General features: G+C 40.1%; 2 protein-coding genes across 4 annotated transcripts in view; one reads left to right on the top strand and one right to left on the bottom strand.

Moving 5' to 3' along the window:
* Nucleotides 1-10,467, top strand: part of clip1b (CAP-GLY domain containing linker protein 1b) — a 32,902-nt gene extending 22,435 nt beyond the window's left edge. For all 3 annotated transcript variants that reach the window (XM_062412685.1, XM_062412686.1, XM_062412687.1), the window contains 7 exons: nucleotides 3,108-3,147; nucleotides 3,355-3,398; nucleotides 5,884-5,989; nucleotides 6,090-6,255; nucleotides 6,338-6,390; nucleotides 6,486-6,598; nucleotides 7,172-10,467. In XM_062412685.1, the coding sequence (XP_062268669.1) occupies nucleotides 3,108-3,147; nucleotides 3,355-3,398; nucleotides 5,884-5,989; nucleotides 6,090-6,255; nucleotides 6,338-6,390; nucleotides 6,486-6,598; nucleotides 7,172-7,406 (757 nt within the window). In that variant the 3' untranslated portion in view covers nucleotides 7,407-10,467. The remainder of the gene's footprint in view (nucleotides 1-3,107; nucleotides 3,148-3,354; nucleotides 3,399-5,883; nucleotides 5,990-6,089; nucleotides 6,256-6,337; nucleotides 6,391-6,485; nucleotides 6,599-7,171) is intronic.
* An 835-nt stretch (nucleotides 10,468-11,302) lies between these two features.
* bcl7a (BAF chromatin remodeling complex subunit BCL7A) lies at nucleotides 11,303-20,954 on the bottom strand. The gene is made up of 6 exons (XM_062413275.1): nucleotides 20,806-20,954; nucleotides 18,483-18,564; nucleotides 17,744-17,840; nucleotides 16,904-17,053; nucleotides 14,840-14,943; nucleotides 11,303-13,885 (listed from the first exon to the last, which is right to left on the bottom strand). The coding sequence occupies exons 1-6, from the start codon at nucleotides 20,895-20,897 to the stop codon at nucleotides 13,811-13,813; spliced, it is 600 nt and encodes a 199-aa protein (XP_062269259.1). The 5' UTR covers nucleotides 20,898-20,954; the 3' UTR covers nucleotides 11,303-13,810.
* Nucleotides 20,955-22,677: the final 1,723 nt, after the last annotated feature.

The following is a 22,677-nucleotide window of genomic DNA, read 5'->3' on the forward strand; positions in this document are numbered from 1 at the left end:
AATTAGAGTCATCCATTACAGCGTCCTGTCACAGCAGATGGAGTCGAACATGTCATCAAATGTGTTGAATTACAGTGAATCAAAACCAGCTTCATCCACCTTTAAGAGCAGCACTTCGCATGCGTAATCCTGCCTAGATAATTAAAAAAACTAATGTCTGTACACTCAAGTGAATCACCTCTATGGCTCGGTTCTATTTCCCCAACCTCCAGCCCCATCCTGTCCTGCAGCAACACTGTTTTCCTCCATCCTTTCCGAGGCACATCCTTCCTCAGTCTGTTGATGTTATGTAATTGCTGTGTCTCCTCCTAGGACCGCCTGGCTCCAACATGGCCACTTCTCTATCAGTGACATCAGAGTGTGTGTGTGTGTTTTTTTGTGTGTGTTTGTTTGTGTGGAATCAATGAGGCTTTTGTGGCATCTGAAAGAACAGCTGTATCCACTGCAGCACAGAATTTGCCTCCCTGCGTTTGTGTTACTCGATTTCAAATCTTGATGGGTTTGTCTATGGATGCCAATGAAACCGTTTTTCTTTACATAGAAAACCATTAGCTTTCCATTTGTGGTTTTATTTAGCAAATAATTTATGCTAATGTTTCATTTTTCTCAGAACCTCAGAGCTCCATCGTAAAAATAAATGAAACTTTAACAGTGTGATATGTTTATAAAGATACCTGACTTCAGCAAAAATCCTTGCACTTGGCACTGAGTGGCACAGACAGGTTAAGTAAGTCAGAAACGATTGTGCTGAAGTGTTTTGCATTTGCCTAAGAAAAGACAAAATCTGCCCTGTTTTTCTGAATAATGAGATCATTCTTTTACGTTACGTCTGAGCAAGTACTGATGTGCCTGCACAAAGCCGACAAATAACAATGGCTTCCGTATAACTTAAAGACACAAGCACCAATGTCTCCAACCCAAACCAAAATAAAATGAGTTCAATCTACACAGGCGGGATATGTTTGGTTCTTAGATTTCAAAGTAGACTGGTTAGTTGAGGTAGGGTAAACCTTAACTCAAAAAGGTGATGCAATACCCTTCAGTATTATTGTACTGCCTAGTTCACACATTGTTGGATTGCTTAAGTCATGAGAAAAAAAGTTATTTCCATTATGTTATTACTATCACAAGTTTTTCATTTTCAATTGGTGTTCCAGGCCATCATATGTCAATCGTTTTTCGACTCTAAGCTGCAAAAAACAAAGAAACAATGCAGCATCAATATTTTGTTCAGGTTGTTTGATGTGTATTGATGCAGAAATTGAAGACAATCTTTCTGTTTTGCTTCTTTGATAGTTTTTACCTGCAGTAATATACAGTGTTCAATTTTAGATACTGTTTGAAACAGCGTGACATTTTACAGTGAAAAAGCTGAATCCAAACTGTTTTTTTCTATGTGTGAATCTGTGGTCTGTCTCTTGCAATAGAGCACTTGTCTTATTGGGTTTTGTGGACCTATTAATTGGTGGAGTCTGGGAGAACAGTGACATTTCATTTCAACACTCTTTATAAAACATTATATGGGGGAAAAATCTAATATTTTATAGTTAAGTCCCCCTCTAACATGACCTTCTCCTGCTTGTGTTAGAGTGCAGAATGCTTAAGTGGCATGGTGAATGTAATTATACATCAGGCAGCTAAATATTTCACCCAGATGGGGCTCAGACTTGGATATTAGTCACACAGAGCTCCAGAGTTCCTCATTGGACACAAATCCTACGAATGACCCACATGGAGCTAAACTCAATTTCTCCAGCAAATCATTTGGTTCCAGCATCCAAAAATATACAGACTCATAAATGTGACTCTGATCATTTGCACAGATTAGACGATCAGCTTTAAACTATCCTGATTGAGTTTTTCTCTAGGGGTTGTTTGCATATTGTATCTTAGTGCTGCAGAGTATATAAACCACTGTGGGCTTTACAGGCTCCAAATCCTCTAAGATGTTTCAAAGGGAGAGTGTAGTAGTCGACATAAGCAGCAGAGATACACCAACAGATGGTCTTTTTGAAAGATTACTCTGTAGATTTGATCGTCATGAGTCCGAATGGGATCTTTGCAGTAGATTTACTTATACGGGTGAATCAACTCAAGATGCTCGTAGTTCTAACCGACTTTGCCTTTGACACCCATGCAGCTTGGTTTAGAATACAAATGTAGTTTATCTAGAATAAATTCATAAAAAGTGGGACTGGTACATTTTCCTTGGTTTGCTGTAATCAGTATTTTTTAGATAGATACAGTTATCACCTGACACTGCAGTTCATGTCAGATCTATGCGACTTTTTAGCCTCCCTCATCTCTTTGTTTTGGTTTTCTGATCTATTTGTAAACCACTGGAAATATTAAACAAACAATATATGAGAATTTCACTGAACAATGCCCAGCTGTCTAAATTAAATCAAGCAACATCAATTTCACACACTCTCTTTTACACCAGAATTAGTGGATGTAAGCAGTTTTTCCCTTCTTCTTTTTTTCCTTACTTCTCTATTTTTTTATATACTATAATTTTTGGGGGGGTGCACAGCTTAATTTGTTGTACAATGTACTATGACAATTAGGATTATTCTATCCTGATCTATTCTTATCTGTTTTATTTATGGATGACCGGAAAGACTTCAGTGGGTTAAATGATTAGTAGAATATTTTTCTGATGATATACTGATCGCTTGTTGCAGCTCTCAGTGAAACCATGAAAGGCTTTTTTGGAACCATAAGAAGATGGTTCTAAAAACAGTTCTTATAGTTCCCCCCCCCCCCCTTCTCTGTCACACACAGTTCAGACTGATCAGAGTCGAACATACAACAGCATTTTACTGTCCATGATCGAATGTGAAATTTTTTAATGTAAGATTTGCCCCTTACTACTCACATACATAATGCAGAACTTATTTGCTTCATACAACAGTTACTGTACAGCTGAAGTTATGCCTCTGTCCACGTTCAACAGATGTAAACCCAGCTAACATCTGGCAGACTTAGATTTAAGCATATACTGGAGTGAACATGACACAGATATTCTAGAAACCTGATGGCTTTAGAGCAGCACTAAAAGGACTTAAAAAGTGAGTCACCTCTCCTCTCTCTGTCTTCCCTCTCAGCGAGGAGCTGAAGCTGGCCTCCCAGAAGTCTCTTGACGAGGTAATGACCCTTCCAAGTCTCACATTATAGAAACTATTCCTTCATCCTGTAATAGTAGATAAGGGTTTGGTAAACCAGACACAGTGATTTGATTAATAGGTTTTGGCATAGTGAGGATAGACTTCCTGCTGTGGCTGAACTCTTAAAGCGCAGCCGGGCTAAGCCTCTAGTATAATGCTTCTATATTTGTGTGTGTTTGCCTCTCAGTACAACGAGGATCGCAACAATCAACAACCGGACATGAAGAGCAGGTAATGTGATCGTATTTTTAATTTAGTCCAGTTCTGACTTTTTAACCTGCACTGATGTACTCTGTCTTTAATGGAGTCACTTTAAGTCATTTCCTGGGTTTAGCTGTACAATATAGAAATTGTTGCTATTTAAATGTTCTTGAATGATTGATTGTTTTTCATAGTCGTAATTCCCTTTCATTTATCATTTAGCAATGAAAGTGCAATAGAATCAACTTTCTGTATGAAGGCTTAATTTCAATTAAATTACACTTTAACACTATAAATTAGCTGTATGTGGATTTAAAGCCTGTTTTCTGTTTATCAAGTTAAATAGCACAGAAACTATATCGACCTGAAGTGGTTTATTATTATTTTTATTTATTGTTATTATTTCTTATTTTATTATTCATGGGTTCATCTGCTTATCATTTTCTCAAAGCAGCAAAAACTCATTTTGAAACAAGATTGTTTAGACTTCTAAAAATTTAGTTGAATTTATGAGAATATTTCCAATTAATTTTGTGTCAATAATTGATGCATTACTACAATAATAATAAGTAATGTCTTAGTGAATATTAGAGGTGCTGGTAGTTGGATTTTGTTTCCTTGTGACAGAGCCAGGTGAGCTGTTACAATCACATTCTTTCTGCAAAGCTTCAGTAACTGCTGGCTGCAACTTCATCTCCAATGAGCAGATATTAGAGTTAAGACGATCTTCGTACTTGACTCTCATGAGGGAAGCAAGTTTTTTTCATATTTTGTATAATGTCAAAAAATGCTCTCGATATTTCAGTTTTTCCTTTTATTTAATCAAAACGTAAGAAACACTAATAGTGGTTGCAGAATTGAACCCCCGGGCACTCAACATATTTTAGGGGCTAAAGACCGTAAAGAAACGACCAAATCGCCAAACAAAATAAATTTAAAAAACAAAGGACTAACACCACTGTACTGCAGTTTCAGATAAACCAACCCACTGCTTAAGATAATGTCTAGGCATAGGGTTGGGATCGCAAAAGCATTTTAATAAACCATATATCATTAGGTTTAGCTTACATTATCAGCTATCTAAAACTTTTCAAAACTATAACTTAAACATTCACTTGGTTTCCACTGTGTTAAACTAAAACAACACATGTCAGCAGACTTAGAGAACATGTCTCAAGGCATTTCGAGGTACAGTTTTAATATGTGGATTCAGTTTCTATATTTCTCATTGTGTTATTGGTGTGCCTTATTTGAGCCCTCTCTAAGTCTGGGAACAAAGGAAGCTGTGAATGTCTCGGTTTAAAACGTCACCACTTCTACAAGGCAGCGAGCGAAGTTTAGAGTGAACGTAAAATAAAGCAAAGGATGGAAATCAGCAGAGGACAGTAATGGAAGAAGCTGATGTGCACTTGGTATAAGATGGAAGCAGCAGCGGGATGTGAAGAGAGGCTGACAGCTCTGTGGTTTTGACTACAGGAAAATGAAAGAGTTGTTGTGCATTGGAACCAGCAACAGGAGATGAGGAGGGAGATGGTGTGTTCTCAGGTGAACATAAAAAAAAAGACAGGAGACGTGATGCAGTGAAACGATGTGCTGCACATCCACTTTCATGTCATGGAGATGTTGCTGTGCCAGTTGTTATGTTGTGCTGTTGTAATTAATTCTTGAGGCAGTGCCATGAACCCGCTGAACCACAGCAAAAAGGAGATTCTGGGATGTGAATTTGTGTTGAATCCTTATTCTTATTGTTCTGTTTTTTGTATCTGGACAGTAGTTTTCATTTCTCTGGAATATGAAAAAAAAAAGAAGAAATCTCAGAAAAAACATTGTTTTCATCAGCTTCAGTGTCCCATTTAATTCAGGGCCTAATTACATTAATCCCTTTTCAGTGGGTGTCAACATAGCACTAACCTAAATGTGGAATCTGTTATTGATTAGGCCAGAAATGCTGCATGTGGACTGCGAGAGATGTGTTCTAGTCACAAGACTATAAACAAGAACTAAAACAGTCTGCAGTTGTGAAATTTCATCAAAAACTCAAAAACAAGGGATGATACATGATAATCAAATCCCATATACTGATATCGCACGTTACAAACAACAGCAGTTGAGCCAAAGTGAGCCCAACATACATTATTAACAATTTCATTGATTAGATAATATCTTTTTTTTGGTACATTTTTTAAGCATCTTAGGATATTTCTCCATGTGATCATTATTGTGTTTTTATGAATAATATCTCATATGTTATCAGTATCATATTATGTAATAGGGAGTTGTCTGTCTGTGTGTGCGTCATTTACACACCCATATTAGCACAAGTAATAGCGAGAAAGTTGGAATTAGAGGTTTGACATAAATAAAATGGTGGAGACTTTCTCTCTTATGTGGTTGTCGAACAGTTTGATGAAGTCATTACTTCACAGCTCTTGTTCAGCTGTTCTCAGGTCTGAGTATGCTGCAGTTTGAGAGCAGTTGACATGCAACACACTCTGATTCTCACATTTTTCCACAGAGAAACCAACTCAAATCGGGAACTGGAGGAGGAAGTCAAATTCCAGAAGTCAACTGGAGCCTTAACCTCAGACAAAGATCGGGAGCTGGAAACTCTGAGGAATGAGGTGCTCCCTCACGACTTTCACTCTTCTTTCAGTCTTCTCATTTCTTGGAAGTCTCCATTGAGCCGCATGAGGGATTTATCAGTTTTCTCTGTCGCTGCAGATCGCAGTTCTTCGAGGTGAAAACGCCATGGCCAAGACCCTTCAGTCGGCCGTGGAGACGTTAAAGAGAGACAAAGCTCAGCTGCAGAGTCGTGTTTGCCGTCTAGAGCAAAGGCTCATGGGAACGCAGACCTCTGAGGGAGAAGACAGCGAGGCCCAACCATCAAGTGAGGAGCCAACGATTTGAACATTCACACTCTGCACTTCTTGTATTCGACCTGTTTTCTGATTCATGGTGTGTTTCTGCAGGCGATGCGGCTCTCGAGCAGCTGAGGGAAGAGAAGGAGTTCGCTGAGGGACAGGTAACACCGTCTCGATGCTTCCCAAAACATTTTCTATACTGCGATCAAATCAGCATGTGCCTGGTTCTCAGTTGTGTCCTAACTGTCTCCGTCAGATCAACTTCCTGAACAGTGTGATCGTGGACCTGCAGCGGAAGAACGAGGAGCTGAAGATCAAACTGAAGAAACTCGCTCTGGCTGAGTTCAATGGCAACGAAGAGACTGATGGGTAAGGATAATACAAATATACAATGATTAGCTGCGTCTCGGTCAGACAAAACTAAAAGATGTTATAGAACATAGAACATATCACCAAACCACGCACAAAAAAAATCTCCATATCCGACCCCCCAACCCAAATCTGAGTCAACAAACAAACACATGCACTCATTCAAATATACAGGTGTATACCGGAAACCGGGGGAGAGGACACAAGCAGACATATTTTGGGTTCACTATGAAACTGTAGCAGGTTAGAGGACGTCAGCTTCAGTCTTATATACGTGGCCAAGGACACATTTTAATTCATCAGCTAAAGGAATGCATCTCACACCCCCTCACAATGTGGTCTGTGATGCCTTCACACCTGAACTCTGAGCTGTCCACTTGTGAATGCAACAAAAGATTGATGAAAAGCTTTGCACAGAAGATTAATACTGTCTGACAATGTGATTTGCTGTGATCATGTGAAGACTGAGTCCAGTACAGACCAGAACACACTCTAAGTAGCACCTCAGGTCAAGACTAATGCTTAATTTCGTATCTTTTTTTATCTCAAATACATTTTCTCTTTGCCACCTAGTTTTAATGAAGCCATATCAAAGCAGGAGAAGAAGGCCTCCCTCCGTCTGTTCTGCGACATCTGCGACTGCTTCGACCTCCACGACACAGAGGACTGTCCCACTCAGGCCCAGAGCCCCGACTCTGTTCCTCACAGCACTTACCACGGCAACCCGGCCAACGAAAGGCCCTACTGTGACATCTGTGAGGCCTTCGGACACAGCACACAGTCCTGCAACGATGACCAGACCTTCTAGAGGCTCCAAAAAACTCCCCCTGCATTTCAATTCCTTCCCTTTCCTCTCTCGTCTCACTTTTATGCACATCTCACCTCTTGCTCTCCTGCTAGATTTCCTTCCATCCAGCCCAACATGCCTGCAGATTCTTCCATATTGTATTTTTATACTCTATTTAAGCATATCACTGGTAGCCACAGTTCTGACCCAAATCCTTTAGCCCGCAGCTTTTTTCTCAGAGGAGAACCGGTTCTGTAATGCAGAATGTTCGTCCAAATATGCTGCTTTAGTGCAATATGGATGTTTAGAACAAAAGGAATCTGTCCTCTGCACTTGTTGTTTTGAACTTGTTGTTTTCAAAAATGAGCATTAGTCACATTCAATGTGTTTTGGGCTTTATTAGCAAAAATGTGATGCGACAAAAAGTGAAGCACAGTTCAAACTGAAGGGAAAATGAAACTCCTCTCGTACTTTACATTCCTGCCCTCTGTATCACTCTCCTCAGCCTGTACGCCTGTAAACCAATCAGATACTGATACAGAGGTACTGCCACGACAAAAAATGTACTGATGTTTTATGCTTAATAACTTTTTACAAAGCCACTTTGTCAGTTTATATCTTACAATAGAGTGTTAGGGCCACTTTTAAAGGAGACGTTATGTTCAGGCTCATTATTTTAATCATTATTATTGTACAAGTAGTATTACTGGAAACGGTTTTACATGCTCTTTTGTGATTGGTTAACTGCTTCCAGCACATATAGGAACTGTCAGCTTCTGCTCTCGCTTAATCAGGAAAGAGTGAATATCTTGAGACCAAAAGAAAAACATTTTAATATTTCAATCCAAAGTTTTATCTTTGAAGGATGTTTATGGCATATTCTTGATATATAACAACTTTATTTTTCTAAGTTATTTTTTTTGTTTACTTACATTTTGAAAACAGCAACTTAATTATCTGAACTATTTTGATTTTAGTCTCATAATATTACTACATATTCATATTTGAAAGGTTGTAAAATTACAACTATTCTCATAATAGTACAGGATGTATTTTGACAACAATATCTTACATAATTACTTCATACTCTAGTCTTTATACATTAGACCTTTAATCGTTAAATTTAACAACTTCACTCTCAAATTCTTATGACTTTATTCTCTAAATATTCATACTTTTCTAGTGGCCCTAGTACTCCGTCTAAATGTTAACATGTTGTAAAAAGTTCCTTCTTGACCTTGGAAATCCTAGTTTCCATGGTAACTAGTTCTTTACAGAGCTTTCAACTCTCTAGAAGTTTAACAGTTTACACCGTGTGTGGGGCGTTAACGCCACCTATCGATGAAGACTAAGAAGCAAATGAAGGTTTCAGAAACAGCTGGCAGGTGGATGTTGAGTCAAAGAGCCACCCAGTGGATCTTAAACATGAAGGACTGGTTGATCCGTTTACTTACTTGGGGTGGCTCTGCAACGTTCGGTCCATTTGACTGGCGCCCTGGAGCTTTCAGTGTTATCGCACATATCTTCATCCGCAGATGAAGTACGCACGGTGGTCATGAAATTGCAGAGATCCCTTTTAGGACTCTTCTCATCTCTTGTTTGCTTTAAATTGAGATTTTAGAATTCCGTCCAGCTGGGCAACTCGACTGAAAATAGATGCTCAATTGACCTTGAGGTTGGATTATTTACAATATTTGTCCGCTGTTGTATCTAAGGTCACGAGTGAACTTTCTATTTTAACATTGTTGTGTATTTACCTTTCAATAGGTCGGCATATATACGGTAATATCCCTCAGTAATGTCACGGAATGTTACTGAGGATCTGTTGTAGCTATTGATGATGTTGATACGTTTTGTTATTTATTGTCTAATCTTTCACTAACCAGTGATATTCCTACAGGGAAATAAGCTAGCACTGATTTAAAGTGTTTATAGTCTGTAGTAGGACTACTGTAGTGTAGGTGGGCGTCTGCCATATGTAACAGGATCTCACCCAGATGAAACTATAGCAGCCTCGACTTGCTTAGATTTGCACTGTCCACTTTAACGATTCAGCAGAGACATGCGTTAATGTTCCGATTCTAACGTTATATAAAAGTTATTTTATCTTAAAAGTCCGTTCAGATAATTCATTAATGTCCTATTTCATGCTGCCCTCTTTAAAGATCCAGTTTGACATTTTGGGGAAATTCTCTCTCGCTTTTACGTAAAAAGATTGACACGAAGTGTATGATACATGCAAAGCTCTATCAGGTTAGTTTAAGTTACAAAGCCTGGAAACAGGACAAGCAGCTATAGCCTGTGAAGTTTTGTTTCAAATTAGCTGCTCCTAACATAACACATCTAACCTGAACCAAACTGGCTGAAACGTTGCATTGTGGGTAATGCGGCCACCAGGTTCTGACCAGAGACAAGAATGTGGAGAAGGAAGAAAAGACGATATCTCCGGTTCTGCTACATTGATTTTGATCATTTTTAACTGAGCACCTTCAGTCCAACAATGCTCAGTATCTAACTCATGAGCACCCTTTTAACCCACAGACACTTTCCTCATGCGCCATGAAGCGAATGGGCCTATTTCCCAAAATGTCAAACTATTCCTTTAAATGTACCCAGTATAAAAACATGTATTTTGAAGTATCTCGTTCTTAAGCACAATGTTGGATCATATTGAATCTTCCAGTGTAACAGTGTATAATACATGACTAACCATTGACACTAGTCTTTGTAAATACCAGTCAGACGCTTCTGATAAATGTGTACACAGTGCCATCGAACAACGAAAGCTTTTGTGTACGGCAATTTATTTTTTCTGCCCTGTGGATAAGATTGACGTTGTACACGGAGGTTTCCACTCCAGAGGAAAAACCAAGCCCCTATGTATAGACTTTAAAAACATGATGTACTTTGTAAGTGATATGTCTAATTATTAGTGTTTTATATATGTAACAATTTCAGGCACCATCTATAAATGGTTTCCAAATGCTCAGACCATTATACTGACGTTGGCGTGTTGTAAGATGTCCTGTTTTCTATGTACTGTATACTCCTGAACAGTCCAATAGAAAAACTAAGAACAAAACTGCTGCTGTGTTGGTGTTTGTTCCCTCTGGCAGGAACCTGGGGTTTTTGTGTAACGCTCTAAAGGCACCGCCATTAAAACCCACTCTCTAACCCGACCGTATAGATGGGCTGCGGCACCGCTTATTGCAATCTCATTCCCACATCCATTTACTCTGGAGAGGCTCGGGCAGCACAAAGAGCATGCTTTATTTTTCATGAGCTGCAAAGAGTTGTTACTTTTTACATGAAAGTGGCTGAGGGGGGGCCGGGCTTTTGTCAGTGAGTCCAGCATTACAGACGACACGATGAGACAATCTGCTCATGCAGGATTTAAACCGCCAAGATAACGCTGCAGTCAGCTTCCCAACAGTTAAGAGGAAAGATACGATAAGACCTATCCGACAGTGCTGAGGGATTGATTTTTTGCACCTCCAACTGTTGTGAAAGAGTAATACACACACACACACACACACACACAGGGATGGTGTCGGAAAACCACAGTCAAAGTTAGGAAATGTAAACAAGGTTATACTCACGTCTAGACAAAATCGGACAAGCACCCGATCTGAAACAATTGTACTTGGAATGTTTAAATATGGACCAGGTTTTACCAGAGAAGCATATGACTCTGGAATTTTTTTTTTGAGAATAGAGCTACATCATCAGTGGATTCATGAAGCTGAAACTGTGTCTAAATGAGTGTCTGGCCTCTCTGGGACCATCTATTAGAGATTTGACGAGTCTAAGTACAATGAATTTCAATCGAGACCTGGTCAGAAGTGGTCTGATCCTGGAAAAAAGAAGAGAAATATAATTTCGGAGTGAAGATTTTTCTTAAAGTCAAGAAAACACTATCAAGTTTTGTGAATTTTATTAAGAAAACAAAACCATTGGACATGATAAAAACCAAGCACTACTGATGGAATAAATAAGTCAAACCAAACCATTAATCTGTACAAGATCTAACGTGAAACAATGGTCCCATGAAAAAAAAAAAACATACAAGATTTTATATCTCACAGCTTTTTTTTTTCCTTACGCACAGTTTTGAGCAAACTACAATTAATCAGCTCGAACAGATGGGAGCTACAACATGAGTGAGAATTTTTTCTTAAACCGAGTGTACATAATGCTGTTTCTAACTGTTAATGTCAATACAATAGCATTTTAAGTTCCAGCACTGCTGGACTGGGAATGAGGTATATGCTAATCCATCCTCTTAACTGAGACTGTTTTCTTTTCTCTCCATCCATGCGAACGCTGATTTGATGAAATCTGATCAAGTCATTCTGTGTCACGTTCCACCTCTATAGCCCCTGTTGTGTCATGAAGTTGGTGGTTTGCGGTGATTCAATTGATTTCAATCCATATTCACGAGAAAATATTGATTAATCCAAGCACATCTTACATGTGTGAGGTTGGACATTAGAGGTCATAGGTCTGAATCCGTACAATAAAGTTCAAGTCCGCACAAATCAAGGGCGTGTATGGATTCAGCCGACAGACAGCACCTTGAAGGAGGAGGAGAACCAAAGTCGGAGCTAAAGGACTGGAGCCTTGTGTATCGGGAGCTACAGGAACATTTGCAGGACATAGATAAGTAGTGATACACAGAACACGTACAGAAGACAACGTGAGTAAATGCAAGTCGAGATGGTGGAGCAGAGGAGAAAACCAGTTTGAGACACTGGTCCGTTTCTACTTTTTTTTGGGGGGGGGGGGACAACAACAACGTGTCACCTGAAGTAAACACATACCAGTGACCAGGAATTCTGACTTGCCAGGTTTTTGTACAAATGTTCAAATGTTCAGCAGAAACAAAACTACATTAACTTCTGGTTAGTGTTGAAGTTCCCGTCTCCAACTTTTCTAATGAAACTGTTCAAACATGTGGTTGAATATGATTAGAATCAGGTGAATATTGAACGGAGTTATCTAAGCATGACTACTGGAAACAGAGGAACAGTTCGACCTTGTTCTGTCCAAAGGCAACAAAATCCACCAACGGTCTGTACAAAAAACTTTTCCTCAAGAAGTCACCACATATAAAAACCTACTTCTTGTAAGAAAACCTGTCATTCATTTACTTTTGTGTGTCAACTTCCTAATTAGAGACGTTGAAGGACTGTTTTCACTGTTTGAGTCGAGCTAGCCGTTTCCACCTGTTTCCAGTCTTTATGCTACGCTAATTTAACATAAGCGAACCACCTCCAGCTGTAGCATCAGTCTTGTTTTCCTCTGGGCAAGAAAACAAATGTCAAACTATTCCTTTAAAAGAAATCAGACTGTCGAAGTGGACTAGAAATATTGGATACAGCTGATTAGCGATGATTATAAGGCATAAAAACAAAACATGGCACCAAGATTGTAATTCAAAACCTGTTTGACCTAAAACATATTTCATTGTAGCAACTCAAGGCACACACCTCCAGGACCTACACTACCTATGCCTGTCACTACTATCAAGAGTTTGTATCTTAACCAGTACCGTCGTCTTCCCCCACTACCAACCACAAACTAACTTCTTGTATTGTAAGAAATATATTGAACACGTGAATGGAGAACCTTTCATGGATAGAGAAAAAAAAGACATCCACTACAGCAGCAAATCTATGTGTGATCGATTGTGACATACCATAACAGTGCATTGACCCTCCTGAGAAAAAAAACCCTAAACATTTCCTAAACAAATATAGAACATTAATCTAACAGGAGGCGAATCGAGAGGACTGACATGACGTGGTCACCCCCCCAGCCGCTGATCTGAGACCTGGTTAGCCACTCGAGTTGTCCTGAGCTAAACCATTTAGCGGTGAAACATTTAAAAAGCGGCCTCAGAGCAGCGTCTGGGATCAACCTCGTCCTGATCTCAGATCCCCTGCGTTAACTCTTTGAGTCACAGATGCAGGTCATGGTCTGCGGTCTGGCCTGGCGGTGGCTGGACTGGGCTGACAGCGCTGCCCCTGGTCACGTAGGGGATTGCAGCCTGGGTTCAGAGCTTCTCTTGGCATTAGTGAAAAAGTGTGGAGAACTGGAAGGAAGCACGGAGGGGACCAGTGAATAGAGGTAATATCCATTCTCCCTCTGTGGCAGAGGAGTGTTAGGGTGAAGGGGACAAACTGGGGGGGGGGGGGGGGGGGCAGCCTTCAGGGTGGAAGGGAGAGGGGGAGGAAGAGAGATCTCCATTCTCCCTTCGGTGTTGATAAGTTTGGGGAGTGGTGGGGTGAGAAAGAGGAGAGGGAAGAGAGCCGACATGTCCATTAGCCCCAAATTATCAGGAGTTAATGGAGGGAAGTACAGAGAGAGCGAGAGAGGGAGGGAGGGAGGGAGGAGGGGGAGAAATGACTCTGCAACCCAAACGTTTAACTCTCCTCAAAGTCCGGAGACGAGGACTCCAGTTTGCTCTTCTTGGTGGGTGGGGTCTCCACCTCTAGGTCCTACGACAAAAACAGACAACATAAAGTAATTTCCGATAGCACACACATCTTCTTTTAAAACAAGGACACAATATACACAATGTTGAGTTTTATGTCAACGAAAAGATCTCTTAGCAATAATCCCCTCAATTTTGACTTACTGATGCCAACATAACCACCCATAACAGGTAGGGAAACATTCAGATTCAGTGATTATATCTAAATACCTTCCTAGACCGTTCTCAGGTACTTTGCATGACCTACAGACGGGGCTAGGCAATAAAACTATATCAATAATTATCACAATATAAGTTTCATCAATAGCAAGATTAAACAACTTTAATGTTATGGATATGTATATCTCATCACTACGCATTGACTAAGCATTGTGGTGAGGTATACAGATGCATCAGATTTGTAAAATGTTTTGCTTGATATTATTTGTGTTTTGACTTTATTGTGTTTAATTTGATTTCTTGTGTTACAGATCTGCTCTACATGACAAGATAACCGCTGGTTTGATGCCATATAAAATAAGAGTCTTCTCCCAGCCTTTCCGTGCTAGATTTAGTGAAGTGTAGTTCAAAATATTGTTATGTGGAACAAACAAAGACCGTATAAGGTCAGCAAACTGTGAAGGCTGATTGTTAATTCATATAAAGGAATCAAGGATTCAAGCCTGGTGGCTTTTGTACAGATTTATGTTGTATCATTAACATGATTAACACTTGAGTAAAGAAGCCGTGACAAAAGCGCTCCGAAGGCCAAGGTCCTACTGCGTCTGTGACTATAAATATCCACTCAACATTCACTGGCTTGAGGCCGCTTGTTGTTAGTGTAGCAGTGTAGTCAAAATGGAGTGGGATAAAAAAAATTGATCTTTATTCTGCTAATTTGACGCTCTAACAGTCCAGACCAGCACTACACAGACTGAACTGATCTGCTGTGTCATCAAGTTTGGTGAGGTGTTGGTACCTGAGTGGCTTTGCTGTCTGGAGAGTCCTTCTCCACTGGGGACAGACTTTCTCTCTTGGCACTTGGTGCTCTCTCTGAGGTCTCTGACGAAGGGACGGGCTTACCTGAAGATTGGAAAACAGCAACACATCAGTACAACATCTTTGTTTCACACAGAAGTGATCTGCTAGAGTTTTGCGAGGACACTGTGTGGGTGGGCAGGGCAAAGTCTGATGGAGTGTAATTGGATGAAACCAGCTGAGACACATGACTGTATTCAAGCAAAAGACAGAAAGAGACCAATCAATGAGGAGACTGGATTCAGTACAGAGTCAAACTCATTCATTTCTGTCTTCATCTCTCTTTCCCCAGGACAAAAACCCTGAGCAATACGTCTGGTAAGCTATTCCTGCACTGGATTGATTGTGCTAGTCACACATTTGTCTGATATTTAGCATGCTTGAAATCTAGTAAAAGGAGAAGATTAAACTTTTTTCGTTCACTGATTGCAATCTGCCACTGCCGATCGAATGCCGATTTGGCTCGGTCAGCAAGTGGAAAATTGGGCTACAAATCATCATCATCATCCATCCATCCACCCCTGCAGTTGGCATTAGGTTATCTGAGGATTCTTCTGAAAGTGCTTAACGTGCAAAATAAACTCATACTTGAACAATTTATATCGGTTCAATGCACAACATGAAAAGACCCAGGAAACGTTTCAACATCCAAAAAGAAACTGAAACAATGTTTTTAACTCGATGCTGGGGTAGAAATATATCGACAAGATTAGCATTTAACCAAACGTCAATGTCGTCTCAATTCTTTCATGCTGCTGCAGCTTTCAGCTTCATCGGATGACATTCAGTTCAGACTTGTGCCATGTTGGGAGAGTTACAACATCGTCATCTATAACTACAGTCGCGCCTGTAAAGCCAGAGGGTGAGAACCCTGAAAGCAGCTTGACGGGTTTGAATAGTATGAGATTTTCACAGTATAAGTGTCACAGTTAATTCTGTCTTGATTGGAAGTGGGATCTGACTTTCTTTCTATTTGCAAATGACTTTGTCACCATCAGATGAGCTGGATTAGGAGGAACCCTCAAAAATAAAAAAAGTAAATTTAGGATTTTCTTTAAATGTAACTATCACATGGTGGTTAAATAAAGCAAGTTTGTTCATGTTAGCACCAATGATGGAGAAGGAATAAAAACTACGTAAGTATTGTCATAAAAATGTAATAAGATTCTTAAAATGTAAAGTATTCATTACTACTAAATGAGGTGAAGCTCATTTCAACAATTATTTCTTTATTCCCATTATTCCCTCAGCCAAGGAAGTCATGTTTTCACCCATGTCTGTTTGTTTATGGATTTTTTTGTTTGTTTTAAGCAAGATTACGCCAACATTACAGGATGGATTACCATGAAACTTGGTGGTAGGCCAGTTATGATTCAGGTCCCATTAACTTTTGTTACAGATCCAGATTAGGAGGCAGATCCCGGAAGGTTTCATTTACTTTCTTTAACAGTGTTTAACATTTCAATACTGTGAGATTGGGTGTTTACCAACATTTTCACTGATTTCTCCGATAATAATTCATGGTTCTTGATGAAATAAAATGGGCATGTCTAGGGGACTGATATACTCGGCTCAATTAAGTAATTGTTGCAGGACTGTTGGCCAGTGGAAAATCCCATAATACCTCTTTGTAATATACATTTACCCTTACCTAAATACTTTTAGATTAAAAAAAATTATCTTGTTTGAATCAGTTTTTGTTCTGTGATGCGCTGCTCTGCTCTTTTTTACATTTGTCGTACTGGTCAAGCTGTTCCTGCTGCACTGTCAGCTTAACGCATTATGGTAAATGCTCAGTTGTGTACTACTGTTCACGTTGCATTGTGGTAAAAAATAAGTCCATTCTAGTAGGTATTAAGAAATTCACCCAACAATTAAACAGCACTACAAAATAGCAAACTCCCTATATAGTGAACTAAATAGTTTAGATGAGTGAGTGATTTTGGGCACTAACTGTGTGTTTCTGTGTGTACGGCATGTTTGTGTATTTGTGTGACTGTCTGACCCCTCTTGCTGTCCGGGCTCTGGTCAGTCTTGGTCTCGCTGTTCTCACGGTGAGACAAGGTGGTGGGCTCAGGGGCCGGGCTGGTGCTACAACTGTTCTCCTGTTTCACTGGGGATGAGTCAGCGATCGAGCTCTGGTTGCTGTTGTCGTCTGGCAAAGACAGAAAGATACGAGTCATTTCAGTTTCTCTCACTTTGAGGTTGTCCAACATTCACCATAAACACAAAATACAATAGGACACGGTTTTTCCATTCCCTCAGTAAAATTTCACCTAGAGTAGAAAATGTTAATAAAAGTTGCATTAGTACAAATAACTAAAACACAAATGCTACAGGAATTACAGTCAAGTTCTAAAATAAGATACAGCAACGTAAAAAAAAAGATGTTAAACATATGTAGCTAAACCAATTAGCCCTGTACTATCTAAGAGTGGAGAACACAGAGTGCTGTGTATTAAAGTCCATATGTGTAAAACCTGCAGTGAAAATCTACTGATATTTTCACACACACACGCACACACCCAAATTCTCCTTCGAGTACCAAATATGGATTAATCTCCCTCTGAAAATGTACTTCTGTTTAGGTAACATTTATTACAACCTACCCAGCCCAACTGTTGCATGTAAGCTCAAACAAGGTTTTTAAAAGATTTTATATATATATATTTGTGACTTGTTTAGGAGTAACCACTTGGCTTTAGTCTGAGAAGCAAGGAAGCAAGGACGAGAAGTTGAAAAGGACACAAACAAACATTACGTTGCTTTTGGTCTTTTCATGGAGAATCAAGACAAATAGAAAACAAGTATCACCAGACTTTACTTTGAGACTTTCAGTACATACCATGCATGTCCATCATGCCTGGAGAAGAGCTGTTCTCCGGGGTCGTCAACTCAGAGCCGTACTTTTCATCTTTACCCTTTTTTTTATTCTTGTTCTTCTACAATGAGAAGACAAGCACAACATTCAAATGCATTAATTCTCCATTCAAAGTTAGTGAACATACAATAATGTGATGTGAAAACAAACAATAATAAAAATGGTGGAACTGGAAAGTGTTATATAACTAAAGAGAATGCATTATGAACAAAATGCCTTTAACCTTTTAGCTCATTTAATCAATTTTACAAATCTTATAGATTTAGCCCCTAATTGTGAAATGTTAATTTATGCAGTCTGTTAAAATTATGTATTTGACCTGTATATTGACAGTGTGGTCTCTGTTTAATATACAATTTGTTCACTTTCTGTACACAATAGTCATTATGTTAATCTTTGCTTATGTTTTTGACAGAAATTATTATTTTCACTGTAAAACTGATTAATCGGCCCGTCTATCAAACTTCGGGGAAATTGTGATAAATTCCCATAAACGTCCATATCTAGAAGTACCATTATCAACACAGCAATTCGCATATCAAATATATTCAATTTTCATTTACTGTATATCAAACAAGAGAAGCAGCATTTCCACTTGAAAAGTATCCTCAACAATTGATCAAAAAACATACAATAAAAAAAAGCGTTCTGATAATATGTGGTTAAAAGTGTGTGTCATGGCCACTGAGGAGGCCGAACTCACATCATCTGATTTGGGCTCCGTCACAGGCACCCACTTGTAGATGCGAAGGGACGTGTCTCCGACAGTCACCCATTTCTTCTCCCTGTAGATGAGATTTAAAAAGAACACAAGATGAATGGAAGCCTCTGGGGGGAAATATATTAGAAGCTTTGAACACTTTGAAATCAAGATGCTTTTGAAGTAATGTAAATCACGCCATGAATGCAGCCCCCTGCCCCAAAGGTCTACAGTCATTCTATAAATCATTCCTGATGGGACTCTATAGTGATACGAGTTTAAAAATACTACAAATACAATGAGGTTATCTTGGGTTGCAAGTGAAGATTGTTTTCATGCTCAGTTGATTTCACCACATCTTCAGTTGAACGTAATCATCACTTTTCAACTGCAAATCATTACACTGTCAAAATAATAGTTTTGTCTGACAAAACCAAAAACTATCACATTTAAAATAAAAGAAAACAGACAAAAGCATCAAATATTCACATTTGTAAGGCAGGAAAATGTCATATTGTTATAACTGCAGTCTAAAATCACTACTGATGCCAACCGATTCTATATGTTTTTTGTTTCATGACACTTTATTCATCAAGTACTTGAGAACAATTGGTGAGGTAATCAATGATGAAAATAAAACTTTAGTTAGTTAGAGCCCTGAATCAAAAGTCTATTCTAATTTCACAAAGATAAAGTTGACAGTCAATCCCATAGAAAACAAAGAACATGAAATACTTGTGTCAAAGAATGAACAGTGAATTATGTATCATCAATATAACGTTCTAATTGAGCTGAATAATAATTCTTAACAGAAAATTATAATATAGCTACATTAAATCAGTATAAAAGTTATGGTTAAGTCAATATTTACTTTATTTTAATCTGCTAATTATATTCTTGAGTGATCAAAGGATTATTAAGTCTACAAAATGCCAGAAAATAATAAAATAACGATGACACCTATAGTTCTGTCTTTGGCTTATTACAAATATTCAGTTTAACATGAAAGCAACAGACAATATGAACATCTGTTGTAAAATAGCTGATGTAGATGAATAATTGACCACAGTAATTGGCACGTTTTCTACATTCACATTATTGAAGTTATATGAATGAGTACATTTTGTTCTTACATATCTAAATATTTTGCTTTCAGTTTGCCATGACTGGAAACAAAGACATAGGCAAATATGAACGGCCGTGAAGGAGGCTTCTGGCATTTTCACACTCTAGTTATTACATAATAATTTCAGTTAAATATTTAAATGTTCCATTGTGTCAGTACATTTGTTCAAATATTTAATTTACCATGACACAAAACAAAGTAAATATGATTATTTCTGAAGCTGGTATCTGGGATTCTCGCTGATTAGTAAAGCAGCTGCTCAATAATTGACGAATCAATTAGTGATCAGTCAATAAGTCGACTATCTCAAAGTCACTGTCAGGTAAACATTTTGCTGGAGACAAAACAATGCGACAGTAAAAGAAAACACATTGACACAAATGTATAAAAGGCCAGAGCAGAAAAACAAATCCCCCAAACGATGACATATGTAATTTCTACTACATCCACCTGGAAGCATCTCTAATTTGAGCATTCATTTTATTTTTATAAACTTTTTTTTTTCACCGAACAACAACTTCCACCGGTCCCGAGGGCGTTAGATTTATACACCTGATAAAACAAAATCACATATATTCATCCACCGTGCGGGGCTTATACACATTCATATAAAAACCAAGCCATCCTCTTAATAGATACATGTGTGTTTGTTAATGTTTATTAAAGCGCTTTGTTCTTGTGTTGAACGTGGAGTCACAGTACGTGTTCAGCCATGCACCACAGCCTACTTCCCTCTCCCCACCCCCACCGAGCCCTGCTCCGTGTCGGACCCACAGGGCGACTCCGAGCGCTTCATTTCAAACTCCGCACGGACTAAAGTGCTCCGGCTCCACAGCGCCGTCGTCGAATCGTTTCTCGGGCCACGCGTGTCCGACGTTTCGCCGCTAAAAACCCGCGCCGCGCCGCGCCGCCAGCTCCACAGCAATGGCTTCATGTGACTGCATCGTAATGGCTTCTGGGTTCAACCCTTGCCGTTAAAAAAAAAAACGCCGGCTACATGTCGGACTGAGCCGCCAGACGCCGGGACGACGGCAGCTGCTGCCCCGGTGCACCTGATCTACAAGAGCCGCGGAGCCCTTCTCAAAAGCGTCCTTTAAATTGCCTCCACTTTCATCCCTCGCTCCGTCTCGCTGCTTCCCTCTCCTCCCCCAACGAGCCTTCTCTCGTTAGATAACCCGAGCCTGCTTCTTTTCCTCTTACCATTTTCGTACTTTCTCAATAGCGGCCATGACCCGCTTGATGTCATCCTTCGCCCTGCTCCGGGTCTCAGCTCGCACCGACCTGCCCGACATTGCCGCGGTGGTTATAATATTTAGTAAAGCTCGCCGGCTGCTCAGACACAATGCAAACAGTGGAGCGCACACAGGAGCCAGTGCGCATGCGCCCACTGATAGAGCACGGCGAGGGGGAGGAGGGAGGGGGGGAGCACGGGTGCAGCTGCACTAGGGGCAGAGAGAAGGAGAGACAGACAGACAGAAAACAAGAGACAGAGAGAAAAAGACAGACAGCAAAAGAGAGAGGGAGAGAGAGAGAGACACACAGAGAGAGAAAGGGACCGACAGAAATATACATAGAGAGAGAGAAAGAGACCGACAGAAAGCTAGAGAGAGAGAGATGTGTCTCCTGCTTTGAAAGAGAGAGAGAGGAGGAGAACAAAGAACCTGGTGGAGAGTAAAGTACTAGACCAACAAAGTTATTCGCTGTATAACTGCACTACATTAATATATTATAAAGTGTCTCTGTATATAATATATTTTACCTGTATATAAGGTATTGCCTCTTTATTTACTCTGCACATCGCTCAAATGAATAAATGGAACACTGAATCATCGCAGTAAAACACCATGTCAGTTAAACTTCAGGGATCAATGGGTCCATTCAGGAAGAACAAGTGATGAATCAATGTCCCCTGCTTAGGTGCAGATGAGAGTGACAACAGGTGCAATGGAGGCAAAAGCAACACAACTCACAACAAGTGGATGGTTTTACATGTGGTGGCCACAGACAGCTGTTCTCTCCTCATCCTTCCTGGTTGATTCCTCTCTAGTTTAGTGTCCTTATCACTACTGGTTGCATGAGGTGGTACCTGCAGCCCAATCAGGCTGCACAGGTAGTCCATCTCCTCCAGGGTGACACATCCATATGTACAAGAAGGTTTGCTGTGTCTCCCAGCTCAGTCTCAAGGGCATGGAGGAGATACCAGGAGACTGGGAGTTACACAAGGAGAGCTGGACAGGGCCGTAGAAGGGCATCAACCCAGGAGCAGCACTGGTATCTGCTCCTTGAGCGACTAGGAAAAGGAGGAGCTGTACAAAATGACCTCCATCAGGCTGTCACTGCTGTGCTTGTTTCTGACCAAACTGTCAGAAACAGACTGCATGTGGGCTCGACGTCCTCTAGTAGGTCCTATGCTGCCAGCCAAGCAGCATCGATTGACATTTGACATGAGCACATGTGACAGGCGTGAAAGAATCTCTAGAAGCTGTGGTGAACGTTATGCTGCGTTTAACATCATCCAACATGACCAGTTTGTTGGTAGGACAGTGATGGTCTGGGGAGGCATATCCTTGGAGGGTCGTACAGACCTCCCTGTCATAGCCAACGGTACCTTGACTGCTATTAGGTACCAGGATGAAATCCTCCCAGAGATCTTCAGACCTGGTGCAGTGGGCCTCGGGCTCCTCCTGGTGCAGGAGGATGCCAGGCCTCAAGTGGCAAGAGTGGGCATTTCCTGGATAAATCCAATTTAGCACCTATGGAATGTTATGTATCGGGGCTTCCGACGCCGCCAAGTACCACCACAGCCTCTCCAGGAGCTCACTGATGGCCAGTTCCAGGTCTCGGAGTAGATCTCTTAGGACACCATCCGCCAACTCATCAGGAGCCTGACCAGACGTTGTTGGGAGTGCATACAGACACGCGGAGGCCATTCCCACTACTGACCCACATTATGAGCAGCCTTGAGGAAATTACCGCAAGTTGGATCACCCTGTGATTTCAGTTTTTCATTTTTATTTTTCGAAATGGTTTTGAATCCAGCCCTCAGTGGGTTAATGATGTTCGTTTCCATTG

This window comes from Platichthys flesus, chromosome 19 (assembly GCF_949316205.1).
Source record: "Platichthys flesus chromosome 19, fPlaFle2.1, whole genome shotgun sequence".
Lineage (NCBI taxonomy): Eukaryota > Metazoa > Chordata > Actinopteri > Pleuronectiformes > Pleuronectidae > Platichthys > Platichthys flesus.

Coding starts and splice junctions, on each gene's coding strand:
- bcl7a (XM_062413275.1), bottom strand. CDS start 20,897: ATGTCGGGCAGGTCGGTGCGAGCTGAGACCCGGAGCAGGGCGAAGGAT. Junction 14,944..16,903: donor GAGCCCGGACAGCAAGAGGG/GTCAGACAGTCA, acceptor TCCAATCTTCAG/GTAAGCCCGTCCCTTCGTCA. Junction 13,886..14,839: donor CAGACAGCAAAGCCACTCAG/GTACCAACACCT, acceptor TTTTTGTCGTAG/GACCTAGAGGTGGAGACCCC.